Source organism: Ictalurus furcatus, chromosome 23 (assembly GCF_023375685.1).
Source record: "Ictalurus furcatus strain D&B chromosome 23, Billie_1.0, whole genome shotgun sequence".
NCBI lineage: Eukaryota > Metazoa > Chordata > Actinopteri > Siluriformes > Ictaluridae > Ictalurus > Ictalurus furcatus.
In genome coordinates, this window is record NC_071277.1 from 2,487,660 (window position 1) to 2,504,511 (window position 16,852).

At 39.3% G+C, this 16,852-nt stretch overlaps 1 protein-coding gene across 1 annotated transcript in view; it reads right to left on the minus strand.

Moving 5' to 3' along the window:
• Nucleotides 1–16,852, minus strand: part of pip4k2aa (phosphatidylinositol-5-phosphate 4-kinase, type II, alpha a) — a 37,574-nt gene that overhangs the window by 14,838 nt on the left and 5,884 nt on the right. The window contains exons 2-6 of the mRNA XM_053611501.1: nucleotides 3,531–3,628; nucleotides 3,304–3,400; nucleotides 1,276–1,428; nucleotides 552–698; nucleotides 426–464 (exon numbers count right to left, since the gene is read on the minus strand). Of these exons, the coding sequence (XP_053467476.1) occupies nucleotides 426–464; nucleotides 552–698; nucleotides 1,276–1,428; nucleotides 3,304–3,400; nucleotides 3,531–3,628 (534 nt within the window). The remainder of the gene's footprint in view (nucleotides 1–425; nucleotides 465–551; nucleotides 699–1,275; nucleotides 1,429–3,303; nucleotides 3,401–3,530; nucleotides 3,629–16,852) is intronic.

Below are 16,852 nucleotides of genomic sequence, written 5' to 3' on the forward strand. Positions count from 1 at the left end.
TACACCTTGTCTCTTCACAATTCGGATAGCCATCCGATCAGAGGAAACGCACGCAGTGACCAGGTGTAAACAGGCCCAAACAGCGTGTCGCTTGTTTTACTACGCAGCAGTTTTACGCATTCAATCGCTACCTGATCTGCACTGCATATGCATAAACATATAACAGCAGATGATCTTTCAAATTTTCTTGAAGCTTCTTACTTTAAAAAAAAAATACTTGTTTATCACTGAAATCTTTGTTGGTCACATCGCCAAAGTATCACGATATTGATAAGGAAAGTTAACAAGCATACTAAAGAACGTATAAACCGCTAATAAACTGCAAATTAATACAAAATGTCAGATTCCATTAAGAATAATTAAGACTGTATGTTACATTCTTCAAAGAACTGGATATTAACGGCATTCTGCTTTAACATCATTACCTTCTCCTTGTCACTGGCCTCCCTCGCAACAGTAGATCCCTTAGAAAGAAAAAGATCTCGTCAGTTCATAGTTTAGTCATCAAATTATCAACCAAAATTCATCGCTCTTCACCTCCCGTCACATACCTTCAAGTCGTATTTCTTATAGACAGACAGCCGGTGGCTGAAGACGTTGCGTGTGACAATCATATAGGTTTCATCTCCGTCTACGGTGATGCGGTACATGCCCAGAAACTGAGGCAGCAGTGTGGTACCGTGACATTCCACGATAAACTACGAGAAAGAAATGACACAACTACTGAAAAAAGCATGATCGATATAACTAAAGCACATATGCAACGCTTAATAACACATTTTTTTTTTTTTTTTAACACAGCACATTTTCATACTCAAGGTCATTTTATAGTTCATGTAAAAAGAGAAATGAGGAGAAAGGAGAGCTAGGAACATGAGAAGTGATCGTGTTAAGAGAAACGGTTTTCTTTTAGTTGGTGCTTGAAAGAGAACAGAGAAGAAAAGTGAGTGATTGAGGAAATGAGTTCCAGAGCCTGGAGGCCACAGACCTGAAAGATCTGTCGCCCCCACACAGGCCAGTTTGGCTTTAGGAACCATCAGTAGATAAATCTCTAAACTTGAACAAGCAGCAATCTTTCCCCAGACTGCTCTAAATCTGGGTCTCTAATGTGTGTGTGTGTGTGTGTGTGTGTGTGCGCTAAACAACAAAAACATGCTCGATGATGAAAATCATCTCAGTTAAAGCAATATGAAACCCTTTAATATATATTTACGTGTGTAATACAGCGTTGAAGATGTTCAGTATGCATGTGCCTGTGTGTGTGTGCACGTATACCTGGTGATATTTTTTAAGGATGTTGTGCATCTCGGCTACGTCCTCACTGCTGATGGTCTTAATGACGTATCTCTTGTCATAGGAGGTGTGGAAGCGGGCACCGCTACGACCCTGAGCCTCACTAACGAGAGGTGCGCTGCGGGTCAGAGAGTTCTACACGTAAACACACAAAACACAGGGAGACAAAAGTCAACTTTAATGCTTGCGCACAGTGCACAGAAAATTTCCATATTTTTAAAAAAAAAAAAAACAACACACACTTTATTCAGCTCGCTGGATAATTATTACATCCTCGAAGAGCTGAGGGAGGTGTGACACAATAAAGCAGAAAAAAAAGCAGAGAAAACGCACCAAAATTCCACACAAGGTTTAAATCAGCCCTGTGTTTTCTCTTAGAAATAAACAGTGGGTCAGCATGTAGTGACAGCATGTGATCGGTTGTGGAAGTGAATGTGAAACAACCCGTGGTGGTTATGCAACTGTCTTTTTTTTTTTTTTTCCCTTTCCAGTTTAGCCTTATAAAGAAGCATATTCTAAAGTAGCCAAAGAATAGAATACCTACACTACCGGATATCGGATTTGTTCTTTGTGGAGGTAAAAAACAAAACAAAACAAAATAAAAATACCTTCCCTTTGCCTAAAGCACAGCGATTAGCACTGTTCACCAATAAGACAATGTTTTCTTTCACGTGGGAGTAAGAGACACACAGGAAACGATATTAAGCACACTGGATGTACGTGGGTGGCTGAGACGTAAAAGGATCGCCCTGAAATTACGCCGCCATTACGTGGAATAAATGGTCCATTTTACGACAGCAGATTGAAGGGTTAATGACTAAATTACAACTCATTAATCATGGGTTTTTCCTCAAGGAGGACTGAATCTACCCAGATGATATGAACAGCCAACTGCTTGCAATATGAATGGGGCAGTGTGTAACACCCAATATGACAGCTGTACTACGCGAGACGAAGTCCCGCACCACGTTAAAAAAAAATAATACTACATTTTAAAAAATGCCAAAGGCAAAGATGTTAATGAAAATGCCTGTTGTATTAAATTCGGACGCATGAGTAGGTATAAGTTTGTAATGTAGATTTTTTTTTTTTCGGTCAGGTGGTGAAGCAGCTGGAGCAACCTGACAAAAATATGGCTCCCCCCCCCCCCATGTCATCAGGACTAAAGACAATTTTACAGCCATTTCAAATCCGTCTTCGAAACATCATCTTGTTGATCCATTTCTGGTATTCGGGTCTCTCCCCATTCGAGGAGAAAAGGGCGTTGTCTTATGGCTGAAAATAACTTCTGGGGAGTGTCACCAAGATGTCAGTCAAGTCAGACTTTAAATCTACTTTATACTATTTAGTAAAAAAATACTGTGGGGTTAAACTTCTGTGCTGTTCACATCTGACACCCCCCCCCTCCCCCAACCCCCTTTTCTAACTGTATAACGTTCAGACCTAAACTCTGGGCAATATCATAAAAATTATTTGTTTTCGCAGTATATATATGAATATTCTATAAGGAAAAGAAAAGCTCAAGACTTAATTCATTTCATAAATTAACAGACTAAAATAATAAACACGGTCATGCTACACCAACTTCCACAGAAAAAGGAAATTTGAATAACATGGCAGATGAGTAACTGAAGACCTTTTCCTGTAGCCCGTTTATCTCACTTGCTTACTCCCAACTGCTTAAAAGGAAACTTTAATAACTGGTAATGACAGAACTCTGAACTCTTTTCCAGTGCAGTGACTATATCTAGCTCCGAAATGTTCATTGTGCCCCGGTGCTCAAAAGTTCGTGTTTCGGCCGGACACTGGCGCACAGAAGTTCAATATCCTCACGCTTCTGGCCAGAAATGAGTGCAAAAGATGCTCACTATGCGGCTTGACCTTCAGAGTCTGAAGCAGACACTATAGGATAACTCACGATAACCGTGATATACTCAGAAAGGTGCATCTGGATAACGATGACTTGTCATCACAGACCCCACGTCTAACTTCATCACGTTATGAACATACCTGGAAGTCCTGGTCGTCAATGCTGAACCTTTCTCTCAAATTACGGAAAACGAGAGGGCAGTACTCCTTGAATTTAAAGTGGCTTGGCATATTCTCCCTGAAAGGAAAAATTATAACGTTAAAAAAAATTGAATAAATAAATAAATAAAAAGAGTATGTAATGTAATAATAAATGCTTCCCTAAACCGGAGTACATTTTGAAATTAGAAGCAGTCGATTTAACTCACTTGTTAAACAGGTGGTTGTCCACCTTGATCTTCGAATAGGCCTTGAAGTCATCAGGCATCAGCATGATGGGGATTTGAACATGACTCAACTCATTTATCTAAAAAGGCAACAAACAAAAAAAAACACACACACACAACAGAAACAGATAAACACTCAATCATTCTACACAGAGAAATGATCGTGCATATTTCTAACAAAGTGTTACTTGAGGTCATGTCATAAGAACCAATGTCCCCCGCCCTCCCATTTAGATTTTAATATACAAAACCATTTTTTTTCCACGTCCTACCAAAAACAGAAAAAAATGTGGACAAAGATTAATATAAACAGAAGAAAATAAATATTTATCTATATACATGACGTCTGAGGGAACGTTGTTACTTTACTCTGATAGCAAGTTATAAATCTATCCAAGTGGCAAGTGAGCCAGTTAGCAAGCTAATACATACACTATATGGCCAGAGGTTTGTTGACACATGAGCATCACACCCATATGTGGGCCACAAAGTTGGAAGCACACACTTTTATAGCACGTCTCTGCATGCTGTAGCATTATAATGTCACTTCACTGGAAATAAGAGGCCCAAACCTGTTCTGGCATGACAATGCACCTGTGCACAAAGTGACTCAATGACATGGTTTGCCAAAATTGGAGTGGAAGAACTCAAGTGGCCTGCACAGAGCCCTGACCTCAACCTCACGTATACACTTCTGGGATGAACTGGAACGTCGACCGCAACCCAGGCCTCATGCTCAACATCAGTGCCTGACCTCACTAATGCTCTTGTGGCTGAATGAGCACAAATATCCACAGCCACGCTCCAAAATCTAGTGGAAAGCCTTCCCAGAGGAGTGGAGGTTATTAGAACAACAAAGGGAGAACTGAATCCGGAATGGGACGGTTCAAAAAGCACATATGGGTGTGATTGTCAAGCGTCCACACACTTTTGTCCATACGGTGTAGTTTGAAGGATAAAATTACCAAGGAAATCACTTCCATTACATTGTTCTTGTTGAGGTCAAGTATGATACTACTGAATAAAAAACACATTCTTTCACACCTGCGAGATTGGAATACAATTCGACAACCTTCAGGTAGCACCTTCACACTTTTCTTCCTTTAGTAGTTTACAAATTGCAGTGTACAAAACTGTAGATATTACCACTTGACCTTGGACAGGTAAAACCTGTCCATTTTTGACTAGTGCACCCAAGAGCCAACAAAAATGCCTTATATGAAGACTAAATCAATGCAACACTACAGGGATCACTTGATTCTGCGCTGCTGGAGCAGTGGCTTCAGTAATGCGTATTTTGTCATCTATCTAAAGTCTAACATGTAGATCATTGCTACTGAAAATCAAGGTAAATAAACGTAAGAGCTAGATCCTGCAGCCTCCAACAGCTGCAACATCGTTAAAGCCTGTAGCCTGCTCATGGCTATCAGAGCCATAATATTCCTCTATCTGTTAGCTCTGGCTTTATCAAAGGACAATTTGCAAATCAAGGCTTGGAGTCCTGAAATCAATTTCTATTTCTCTCTCTCTCTCTCTCTCTCTCTCTCTCGCTTCCGTGAAGTGATGGGCACAATGACAGTGTGAGCGATGATTCCACATAGTCAGAAGGCGATGTCTCCGTTTAAACAATGCGCCATTTTACTCAATAAATAAATAAATGTGTTCTCATGTGGAACCAAAACCAACGTCAAGCAATAATTCATCCCAAATGAACGCGCTGTGCTCCAGGTAATAAAACGGTGTATAACTGTGATCGAGAAAATCAGTACTGGTGCGAAGAATTCTGCGACTCACAAGATATGTCTACTTAGTCTGCATAGTGGAAAAGTAAAGGACCATTTAAAAAAAAAATATATATATAAATTATTATTATTTTTTTTTTTAAAGTGGCTAAGGTCTCACACTGCAGACATTTACTAAATCATGTTTTTCCCCCCCCCCAAATGTCTGTCAGAAAATGTGGTGTCTGCAGCTTTAAGATGGACAAAAACAAAGTGTCTCATCATGCGTGTTACCTTTTTGCATATTTTGTATCATATACAAACAAGTGACCAACCAGGTTCCGGTATTTTTCCTGCCGTAATGACAAAACTTTCACAGGACACGTTATCGATATCATGTCACCTGATATATCGCCAACTTCTCTTTTCCCCTCAGAACCACAGGCAATACTATAGTCAATCAGAGATAGGGGGCGTGACAGGATGCTGGCACATTGCACACAATTTCTACTGCTCAGAAGTCAACCGTGCACACCTTGGTGGCCTAATCTAGGTTAATACTTTTAAAAAGTCTACGACAACAATGGACTCAGGACCATGACTAATTCCTGCATACGTCTATGTAAGGCAATGTGTCACTGGAAAGCATTAGTGTACAGTTTGGTGGCTCTACAATGCTAGATTTAGGTCAATAAGTCAGAAAACAGGCCAACGTTTTCCAAGAAGTGTCTATTTATAGGTCACAATGCTAAGCAGCCACTAAGAATAGGACCTGTGTGAACTTAATGCATTGTGGGGCATCAACACCACTGTCACGCTTCCCTTTTCCGAAAATCTAATTAGACCCGGTTTTGTTCTTTACCACCGCCGACATTTCCTTGACATGTCGTGAAGCTCTTAATGAGATTTTCTTCTTCACTTCAGCTGAGCTTGTGTTCAGCAGCTTTGGCTCATGAATACGTAATAAGTGACACAGCCTAGTTTGGTTATTTTGTCTAGCTGCAATACGATTAAGGCTGTACATCATTATTGGACTATTATTTATTAGATACATTATTGGATACTTCAATTATTGTGCACGTTGTATAAAATCAGAAAATGACAACATGAACTGACTCGCGCTCTCTGTTGGTCGAAATACAGTGGGCCGGTATTAAAAATTATTTTTTTAAAAAAGGGCACAGCCGCAAAAAGACGTGGTACGACACAGCGTCGGCAAAGTGGAGCTCGATCATTATGTATTACGACAATGGGCTTCAATTTGATCAGGAAAACTCGTCATGAAACTCTGATTAGACAGCCTACATAGCAGTGCAGACAATCAAGTTTAATTCATTATCAAAAGAAGCATTATGGGAGCTGTGCACATTAACCGCAGTGTGTGACAACAAGTAGGGCTGTCCCCAAGTAAGAATTTACTTCAAGATGTAAAATGCACCAAAAATAACGTCCTCTTTTAATGGATAATAAATAAATAAATAAATAAATAAATAAATAAATGACAGGGCATCAAGTTAACCCACGGGTGAGAAAACACACGGATGCTGAACTTTTGAGGGAAAAAAAAAATGAAACTTAACCAAAGGTTGTTCTGAAATTGTGCCACTGGAGATTTTGTGAAGTGGAAGTGCGTAAAGATTCAAATTAGTCAGTGAAAACGGGCATATCGGTATTGACAGGAAAATTCTCTATCTCTAGTTTATTGACCTGCAGCTATGCTCCACTTCAATTCAGCAACGTAGTGCGAACTCAGCATTTATCTCGCTACACACATCTCACACGCCAAGTTTCATACTACCACTTCCTGTTTGTCTCCATGGCAGCAGAGACAGGTCTTCCTGCTCTTGATCTCATCCTCATCAGTACAGGAAGCCAAACTCAACGGGTGCATCTATACTGTAACAAGATATGTGCTTAAAAAAATTTGTTTTTACAATGGTGCTTGAAAGTTTGTGAACCCATCCTTATGACTTTTTGCATCACTACAAAAGTGTACTTTAAATCACTTTACAATAATAATAATAATAATAAAGACTTCAACACAGTAAGATAATACACACGCAATTATGCAGTGACCAAGGAAAAGTAGTTTATATTTTAAATTCTTAACAGTATTCCTGTTTACGCTTTGGGAACTCTTGGCATCGCGTCAAAAAGCTTCACGAGAAGCTTCATTCAGGAGGGGTTCCTTTAAGTTCTCAAATAGGCCGAGCTCTTTGCCCATAACTACTTGTTTGAGGCGTTTCATTTTAAATAAGACTATTTGATTTAACATCAGTTATTCCATTCCAGCAATGAGCCTTTATTAGCATCTCTTTAAGACTAGGAAATGATATCCAGTGTGTCCAAACTGTAAAGGATATAATAAATTTGCTTAATGAAGTCCCCATGTGTTTAGCAGGTTTGCCTCGCACCTCCGGGGCCGGGGGTTCAATTCACATCTCCGCCCTGTGTGAATGGCGTTTGCATGTCCTCCCCACGCTTCGGGGGTTTCTCCGGGTACTCTGGTTTCCTCCCCCAGTCCAAAGACATGCGTTATAGGCTGATTGGCATCTCATGATGAATGGGTGTGCGATTATGCCCTGCGATAGGTTGGCACCCCATCCAGGATGTCCCCCGAGATATGCTCTAGGACTATAGGATAAGTGGTACAGAAAATGGTAGGATGGATGGAATTCCCACACACACGAAAAAAAAAAGTATTTTGTGCTCAATTAGTAAACTGTGCCTCTTAACAATATTTTTATACAGCATTTGAAGGTTAAGGGCCTTGCTCAAGGGCCCAGCAGTGGAAGCTTGGCAGTACTGGTATTTGAACTTACAACCTTCTGATCAGTAGTCTAACGTCTTAACCACTGAGCTACCACTGCCCCAAAGCAAAATTATTCCAGGCAATAACTTTTGGCACCTTCTTCAGCAGCAATAACTGACCCATGATCAGTTTCTGGCCTTGTGCTGGAATCTCTTCTTTAGTGAACTTATTTGAAGGTTTAGGATCAATGTCATGATGAAATGCCCTGTTTATGCCAAACTTGAGTTATCCTAACTCTCTTCTTAAGAACTCAGTGACCGTGTTGGACAAATTTAATCCAGGTTACAAATACAGGAAGATTGTGTGTCCAGCCAGTCAGTTTTATTTATCAACTCATTTTTTTTGGTGTGTACAATGGCTTCGCAATAATATCTAACTTTAAAATGGCATCTATGTGGTCATGAATGTATTTCCATCTATATGCTCAAATTTGATGAGGGCTCATCCATCATGCCTGACAGAAAGGATATGGTTTCTGGTGATGGGACAGACTGGCTCTTCGCCAAGCATGAGGCCTCTTGTCATGTCAAAATGGGTTTAGTTTTGGACTCATCTGTCTGGAAAACAAGCTTCAAAACTCTTCTGATTGTCTTTCAGACAGACAGCTTTGTTCTTTTTTCTGATAGGGAAACTTTAATAGAGCCTATTTCTGGTAAGGTTCATCTTATTATCTTATTGTTTATCTATGCACCACGTCTCCAGAAGTAGATAGGGAGGTCTGTAAATCTCAGTGTTATTTTGAGATTTGTAATTACCTCTTAATTAACCACCATGTTGGCCTTCAGAAATTTTAGGCAGACAGCCATTGATTTAAACGCCCTCTACTTGAGTACCCGTGGCTAAGAGTGGATCTAAGGAGTCTGGATAAAACTACCTTTATTTTCTCTCTCTCTCTCTCTCTCTTGTGTAAAGTGATACATATTTACACTGTAGATCACTTAGGAAGAGATCAAGTCTGACTAAATATGCATTTGGTGGTCACCACCAACAAAAAAGCTTTATTAAAAATAAATAAATAAATAAATAAAAATAAATAAATAAATATAAATAAAAAACCCTAGACTCTAATTGTATTCTATCCTCCTGACACATTAAGCTTATTCTTAAGAACATTCCCTAAACCCTGAAATCTCGGTCCATACAGGATTTCGTGGGGTTTCTATTGTGATTGTTGCGGCCAAAAATGCTCAATTTTGCTGTGGCTTTCTTTGTGTGGAAAACTACTTGAATTGGAGAAACTGAAATTTCGAAATGATGTTTGTTGGTAAATGAGACCCATTAGCTGTACTCATGTGAATCGAAGACCGAATGTGCGTTGTGATGACATCACATGACGCATCTTGGCCCAAATCTGTGGAAAATCTGTGGTAATTTAGAAAGATTTGCAAACTCCGCCGAATATTGCGGAGTTTGTTTGATTTTGCGTTCATTTCTGCGATCGCAAAATCCTATAGGGACTGAAATCTGAGCCATAATTTTATACATAACAGGCTGATAATTGGTGGTACGCACATTACATTGGTTGTAGATGTTTTGTGGCATCTATTCATAAGTGGTATTTGCTTTATGTCATTAATGAACTTTAAATCCCCGAGTAAATGGCTGAATTACTGTTCCAAAACGTCACTTTGTTTTCAGTATCAATACTTTCTCCATTCAACAGATAATGGGTAAGCTGTTCTTAAAGTTCAAAAGGACCAAGCTAAACATAGTATGTGTTTGTCTAACCTAATGGACTTTTCCTTTTTTGGGAGGAGGCCAATGAGCAAAGCCTAAAGGTCATATATGAGACTATTCTTTGTCTGCCATCGTCCATCAAAAAAGCAAAGTAGTAAGCCATTTTTTTTTTTCTTCTGTAAATTCAGATTTTGGCTGTTGTGTGGTACTTGCACCGAAATAATTGACAGGTTTTTGTTTAGTCTTTTGCCTACAGACTATGCTGCTGGGCTGCATTCTTGCCAAAAATGTAGTTTAAACCCAAACTCCAATATAGCTTGCTGAGTAAAAAATTTAATGTACACCATTATTATGATAGTACAGAGTTCTGTATTATGAATAACAACCAACCAGTGTGACAGCAGAATCGAAATGACCGATTATACACTCACCAGGCATTTTAATAGGAACATCTGCTCTTGCAATTCATGCAATTATCCAATCAGACAATAATATGGCAGCAGCGCAGAGCATAAAACCAACAAAACGTATTCAAGACATGCGCTTCAGTTGAAGTTCACATGTAGCCTGACTGTTTCAAGCTTACAGGAAGTCTAGGTTAACTCAAATAAGCACTCTTTACCACAGTGGTGGGCAGAAACAGCACACACGTCAAACCTTGAGGTGGATGGGCTACAAGAGCAGACCACAACATCATGTTCCACTCAAACACAATAAATGAGGTCACAATCACTGAGTCACTGAGATCACCTTTTTTTCTGTTCTAATGTTTCATAGGAACATTGACTGAAGCTATTGACCTGTATCTGCATGGTTTTACGCTTTGCTCTGCTGCCACATGATTGGCTGATTGGATGAATAATCAAATGTTATTAGGTGTTTCTAATAAAGTGGCCAGTAAGTGTATATTTCAAAGCTACGTTTGTGTTAGCAAGCAACAAGATGAATTCGGGTTTCTTTCTTTTCTCAAGGTAACTTTCCATCTGATTAGGCTCAGTAAATTCCCTGTACCAGTCTGACACGGCTCGTCTGGTATCAGCAGTCTATACTCTCCCAACTTCCTGTTCCCGCTTGTGTCTGGTTCCCTTAAACCATGATTCAACCAACTACAGAAAAATGGAAGAGAAAGATACAACCATCGTTTCCGTTTCTAGCACAGATAAATCAGATGAATGGCCAGGAGTCTAGCAAACTACTCTGTTACTAAAATAAAAGCAGTATAAGTATGCCTTGTCACAGGTGAAACCCAGGCCTCACACCAATACTGGCAGAGCCAGAGGAATGTCTGGGGTGGCCCAGGACACCCCAGATATCTGACTGGCCACCCCGGGTGCCACCCCAAAATTTCATTCACTACTGACAGTTCGATGCTGATTGACATCTTAATTCACCTCTTGTTCAAAGAAGCGTTTATTTCTACGTTTGGCGGTGGCACGTTTTTCAAATCGACTACGAGGAAGAGAAAATATTAATGTCGGTTGAGATACAAGAAGAAGAAGAACATACAGAATAACAAGAACAACATACAGATGAAAAAGAGAGAATATTTCCACAGCTCCACGAGCTCTTTTTGCGATTAGCAAAACCAAACTATCTGAAGTAAGTTTTAAGGTTTAGCATCAGGTTTAAGTTTCCTGAGCAGCTACTACAAACGTCGAGTCGCTGTGCAAGTTAACGTTAGACCTTTGGCTCCATTATCAGACAGTTAATCAGATGAGATTGGGTTTAAACAAAAGGTGCTACAGAAGATGTTCAAAGTTGTTTAAACACATCTTGATGCAAATCTCATTCATCTCTTGAGCTCAAATCCAAACGTCTTCAGTGTACAGCGAAAAACAGTCGCTGCCTGAATATTTTGGTCCACTTGTCTGTCTAAACCGAACGCACATGCAAAGGCACACTAACATATATCTGAGACTAAATTAACATTGGTCATATGTAGAGCTGCAACAGCTAATCGATAATAATCGATTATGAAAATCGTTGTCAACGAATCTCATTATCAATTAGTCGGTCTACACGCGGCACGGGGGAGATTTACTCGTTACATTACTCCTGTTCCGAAAACACGCCTCAGAGTAAATACTAAAGGTGTGTCAAAAATTAAGTACTGTACACTTACACTATGCACTGTGTACTCTACCGTCTAGTGTGTGGATTTTAGAAAGGTAATATCATCTCAAATATAACACTAGCGTTTTTTTTTTACTAACCAGAAGTATAAGCCGCTTCCTAGTCGACGGTGCACGACATCATACGCACGCTAGCATTAGCAGATACCTAGATTCACCGACCATGACTTTTGCCCGAACGGAGCTTGAGAGGTTCTGCAAAGAAGAATGGGAGAAACTGCCCAAAAATCGGTGTGCCAAGCTTGTAGCATCATACTCAAAAAGACTTGAGGCTGTAATTGGTGCCAAAGGTGCTTCAACAAAGTACTGCGCAAAGGCTGTGAATACTTATGTACATGTGCTTTTTTGTTTTTTATTTTTAATTCATTTGCAAAGATTTCAAATAAACTTCTTTCATGTTGTCATTACGGGGTATTGTTTGTAGAATTTTGAGGAAAATAATGAATTGAATCCATTTTGGAATAAGGCTGTAACATAACAAAATGTGGAGAAAGTGAAGCGCCGTGAAGACTTTCCGGATGCACTGTATACAAGTATTTATTCGGTATTTTTTATGGATGCACAAAAAGCACCGAATTAAACTACAGTCCTAAATTAATAATATATATTCCGGTGTGTGTGTATTGGGTTCTTTTCTGTTTTGTACAAACAGTTGTGTAAAGTTTTAGCCTGAAGTTTATATTTGTAACACTGTTTGTGGATTTTATTTTAAATAAACATAAAAAAAAGTTTACTGAAAGTTTGCCCCACCCCATCCGATTAGTCTGGGAAAATAAATAAATAAATAATGGGCCAACTAATCGATTATGAAAATAATCGTTAGTTGCAGCTCTAGTCATATATATATTATATATATATATACACACACATTTTACAGAAGCCCAAACCTGAAAAAGCAGGTCAGTCATGTTGGACATGTTATGTTATAGAACTCAAGTTAGCAATACTGAAATCTGCACCACTTCTCATAAAATCATCTGACCGAGTAGTAACCCCGCTGAATCAATACTTTTCTGGCTACTGATGTGCACACTGCAGAACTGACAAATCTGGAAGAATTTCTGTATTCATCTAATGAAATGTACTCATCACATTACATAAATTACACCTTATCATTATAAAACACTTTATAGCTTTCTATGCCTCCTGATATACGCCCCAATGTTATCTAGAACAGCACATATCAAAGTGTTTTATTCCTCTCAAACATTTGTCACCAATTACAATTTTTAATTTATTAAAGCTGCAAGCAGCATTTTCCAGGGCCAAGCACCCAGAGCCATAACTACAGGCAAAGGGATTAAAAAATTATTTGTATTTTCACGCATTTGCGTGTCATGGTTATTTTTTTTTAAAAAGATGACTCAAAGACTTTGGGAAGTTCCATTTTCACACCGCACAATGCCTGATGTACCCATCACGCATTGCAGCCTGAAATGTCGGTCAAAACATCTGACTGATTTCTAACAGGATAATTTCCACTGAGGAATATCGAAACTTGCTTCTGTACAGCGCATGTGGAATCTTGGCTGTTTCTAGAAACTCCTTATGAAATCCAGACGCACGGGGCATCCCTCAGACTGTCTGGGAATCACGGGAAAGAACAAGAAAAAAATTATTATTGGGGAGCAACATGAAACGGCTCGACTCTCACTACCCGCTAAATTACCAAAGGCAGTTCCTTTGCCAGATTTTGTTCAGACAGGTCTCAAGATGCTGAGAGCCAAATTTGTTGACGATTGGACAGAATTGGGAGGAGTAGCAAAAATGGCAGTTAGATGTAAGCATTTATAGCATGTTATTGTACATTTTGACCAGTAGGTGGCAGGGTCATGAAAGGTCATGGTCCTAAAGTTGACTACCTAGTTGTTTTTGTTTTTTTGTGACAGTGTGCAAAGTTGTTGCTGAGATGCAGCCTCAATTCCTGCTCGTCAGCATCGGATTCGTTGGCCCATTCCAGACAAGCCATTTGGATTGCTCGAAATTCTTTTGATACCTTTTGTGAGGTTTATTGTCCAGATGATGTCTGCCAAATTTGGCGATGATTGGACAAAATGTGTAGGAGGAGTAGCGAAAAAACAGTTTTTGACCAAATCTAACATTGTATCCAAAATTTAAAAGCCTTTTTCCACCCAGTTCAAATGTCATGACCATAAATGTACTCCCAAATAAAGGCCCAAATTTGACCCGATGGTGGTGGTAGAACGTTGACAGCACTTGGCCCATTCTTGGTCGGAATGTTTCTTAGACGTGTCCCAATGAGTGTGCCCAATTTCACAACTTTTTACCAGACGGTTCTATGGGCTGCCATAGACACCCTAGCGAGAAGAAGAAGAAAACATGGAATAACAATAAGGAACCTATGCACCTTTGGTGCTTTGCTCCACAATTAACAAACCACACATCATGTTTCCCAGCCATTTACATTTAATGCTATTGAACTTCCTTGAAACATGATAGTTCCTGTTATCACTGCTATGTTCTGGCAGCTAAAACAGACGTTCCCTCAACAGCCTTTTCTCTCTCTCTCTGATGAATTAAGACCATTAAAAATCTGACACCAAACTCCTTCTATTTATTAGCCTTGATTATGTAGAACCGTCCTCCTTACATGTCCCTGCGAATGAGCTGTTACTATAGAAACAATAACGTTTTAGAACAAGCAGATTAATATACAGCCATCATTAGAACTATAGGCAGAGCTACTGTCTACATTTTCTGACCAATTTAACACTGAAAATTCAACCGTGCTGGGGTAAATTGACTTATTTATTTACCACACACATCTGTTGTGCTTTTATCCATAAGACATGTCATGTTGTCTATGTTTGAATTTGATATTAGATGGAGAGTCACAGTATGAGGGCATTCACCTGCCTAGTGCCCAATGGCACAAAAAGCAGGCTACAAAAACTTAATATCCTCCTTTTCAGCTCCTCCAATAAGCAACCCAATAAATAAACAACCTCCTATTATGGAACCAAATTTACTACTTAATTGAGGGATCTATTTCCTTGAAGTCTATTTAGGTGTGGTCAATATCTTTCTTTAAAGAGAAGTCAAACACTTTGGGAAATTCCATTCTCACACCACACATCTGTACGCATCACGCATCGCAGCCTGAAATGTCGGTCAGAACATCTGGCTGATATCTAACACGGGATAATTTCCACTGAGGAATATCGAAACTTGACTTGTCTGCACAGCGCATGTGGAATCTTGGCTATTTCTAGAAACTCCTTATGAAATCCAGATGCACGGGGAATCCCTCATGCCGGAAGAGACTGTCTGGGAATCACGGGAAAGAAGAAGAAAAAACAGATTATTGGGGCGCAACATGAAACGGCTCGACTCTCACTACCCGCTAAATTACCCATAAGCCTTGGATTACGTCTCTTCCTGTTGTATTTAGCCCGGTGTTCATACACCTCCATAAAATAACGCATTTACTCCAAAAACGCATTTTAACTGCAAAGTTCACCGGGGTGTCATTCGAGTTCAATGCCTGCTACATTTCTTCAATCTGAATCACTCGCTAACGTCTCAGATTAGATCTAAAAAAAAACTAAACAAAAAACAAAAAAAACCACAACTAGTGTTTTTTTTTAAATCCCTTGGAAATATGGTTTAAATGTCAAAAAAAAACCTTCACGATACCAAGGATCTATAAACAACTAAGTATTAACCAACAGTGGATTAAATAAATATATAACTTCAATTTAATTATAACTAAAAGAAACAAAAAAGGTCAAATTTTCTACTTGATTAAGATCGTGTGGGCGTGTCAGTTCACGTCATGTCTGACAGTAGTATCTCCCCAGCAATGTAAACAACGTGTGAACAACTTGTGTAGGAATGACAGTGCGAAGCTGTTGCAATGTTTTCATACAAGTCGTGAGTCTAGCATAGCTGTGCTTGAGGAGAAGACCAATAATACCGGGCTTGTGGAATATTTTCAAAGCATCAAGATCTAGTATAGCATTTGGTATGCTTTGTGCATAATAAACTAACATGCGTGTTTACAGATATTCTGTATTATGGATATGACACAAAAATATGACGATATTACAAACGACAAAGACTAAGGCTACTTTATTTATTCCCTCATCACCTGCACTAGGCCAGCTGTACTCATCCCCCAAAATTTTCAGCTCTATTCCTCATCTGTATCTCTAATAAATTTCTGCATTTACTTTGCAGCACCGTTTATACGCTATTGTCTACATCCATCCATTTATACGCAGCAAACCGCAAGGTCTCCAGAAGCCCATGAGGCTTTGTCACCAACGCCGACTGAGATGTAAAGAACTCCGGTTGTGAACAGGTACAGTTGCAAACAAAGTTATTCAACTCCCATTGCATGATCAGGTGTACCGTCAAAATTGACAGACTTTCAGCTGTTTGCAACGAACAAATCAAACAAAAGCAATTGAAATAACTCAACACAAGGAATGCTTCGAGTGGTTTCCCCAAATTCAACTGAAAGCACAACTTATAACGAGGTGTGAATCGCAACATTGCAGCCACAAGATTTCAAAATGATCTAAGAGGAAACACCCTCAAAAACATTCTTATTTTAGAATCAAAATTCAACAGGATTGATCCTCCTTATGTACTGCAACTATTTATTTACCCGTTTGTCGGACACTTTTATCCACAGCAACTAAGTGCCCACAACTGCATGTTTAATTCATTAGGGTTAAAGAAGGGGAGCATTGAAAGAGCACTACAAGAGCACTAAAAATGCTTTCACCACAGGGTCATCAAGGGTGCAAGAAAACAGCTACAGCATCCAACATACATGCCAAGATAGTGCGAAAAACATGTTTAGAAGATGCAGTCTTCAAGAGATAAGGAAAGCTTTGTGTTTCGGTCCATGAGGCATTTTACTCTCCGAATTCTTGAACTCCCACTTTGCAAGACATCCAGTAACAGCAACGCTAAACTGTAACACAGCTCGGT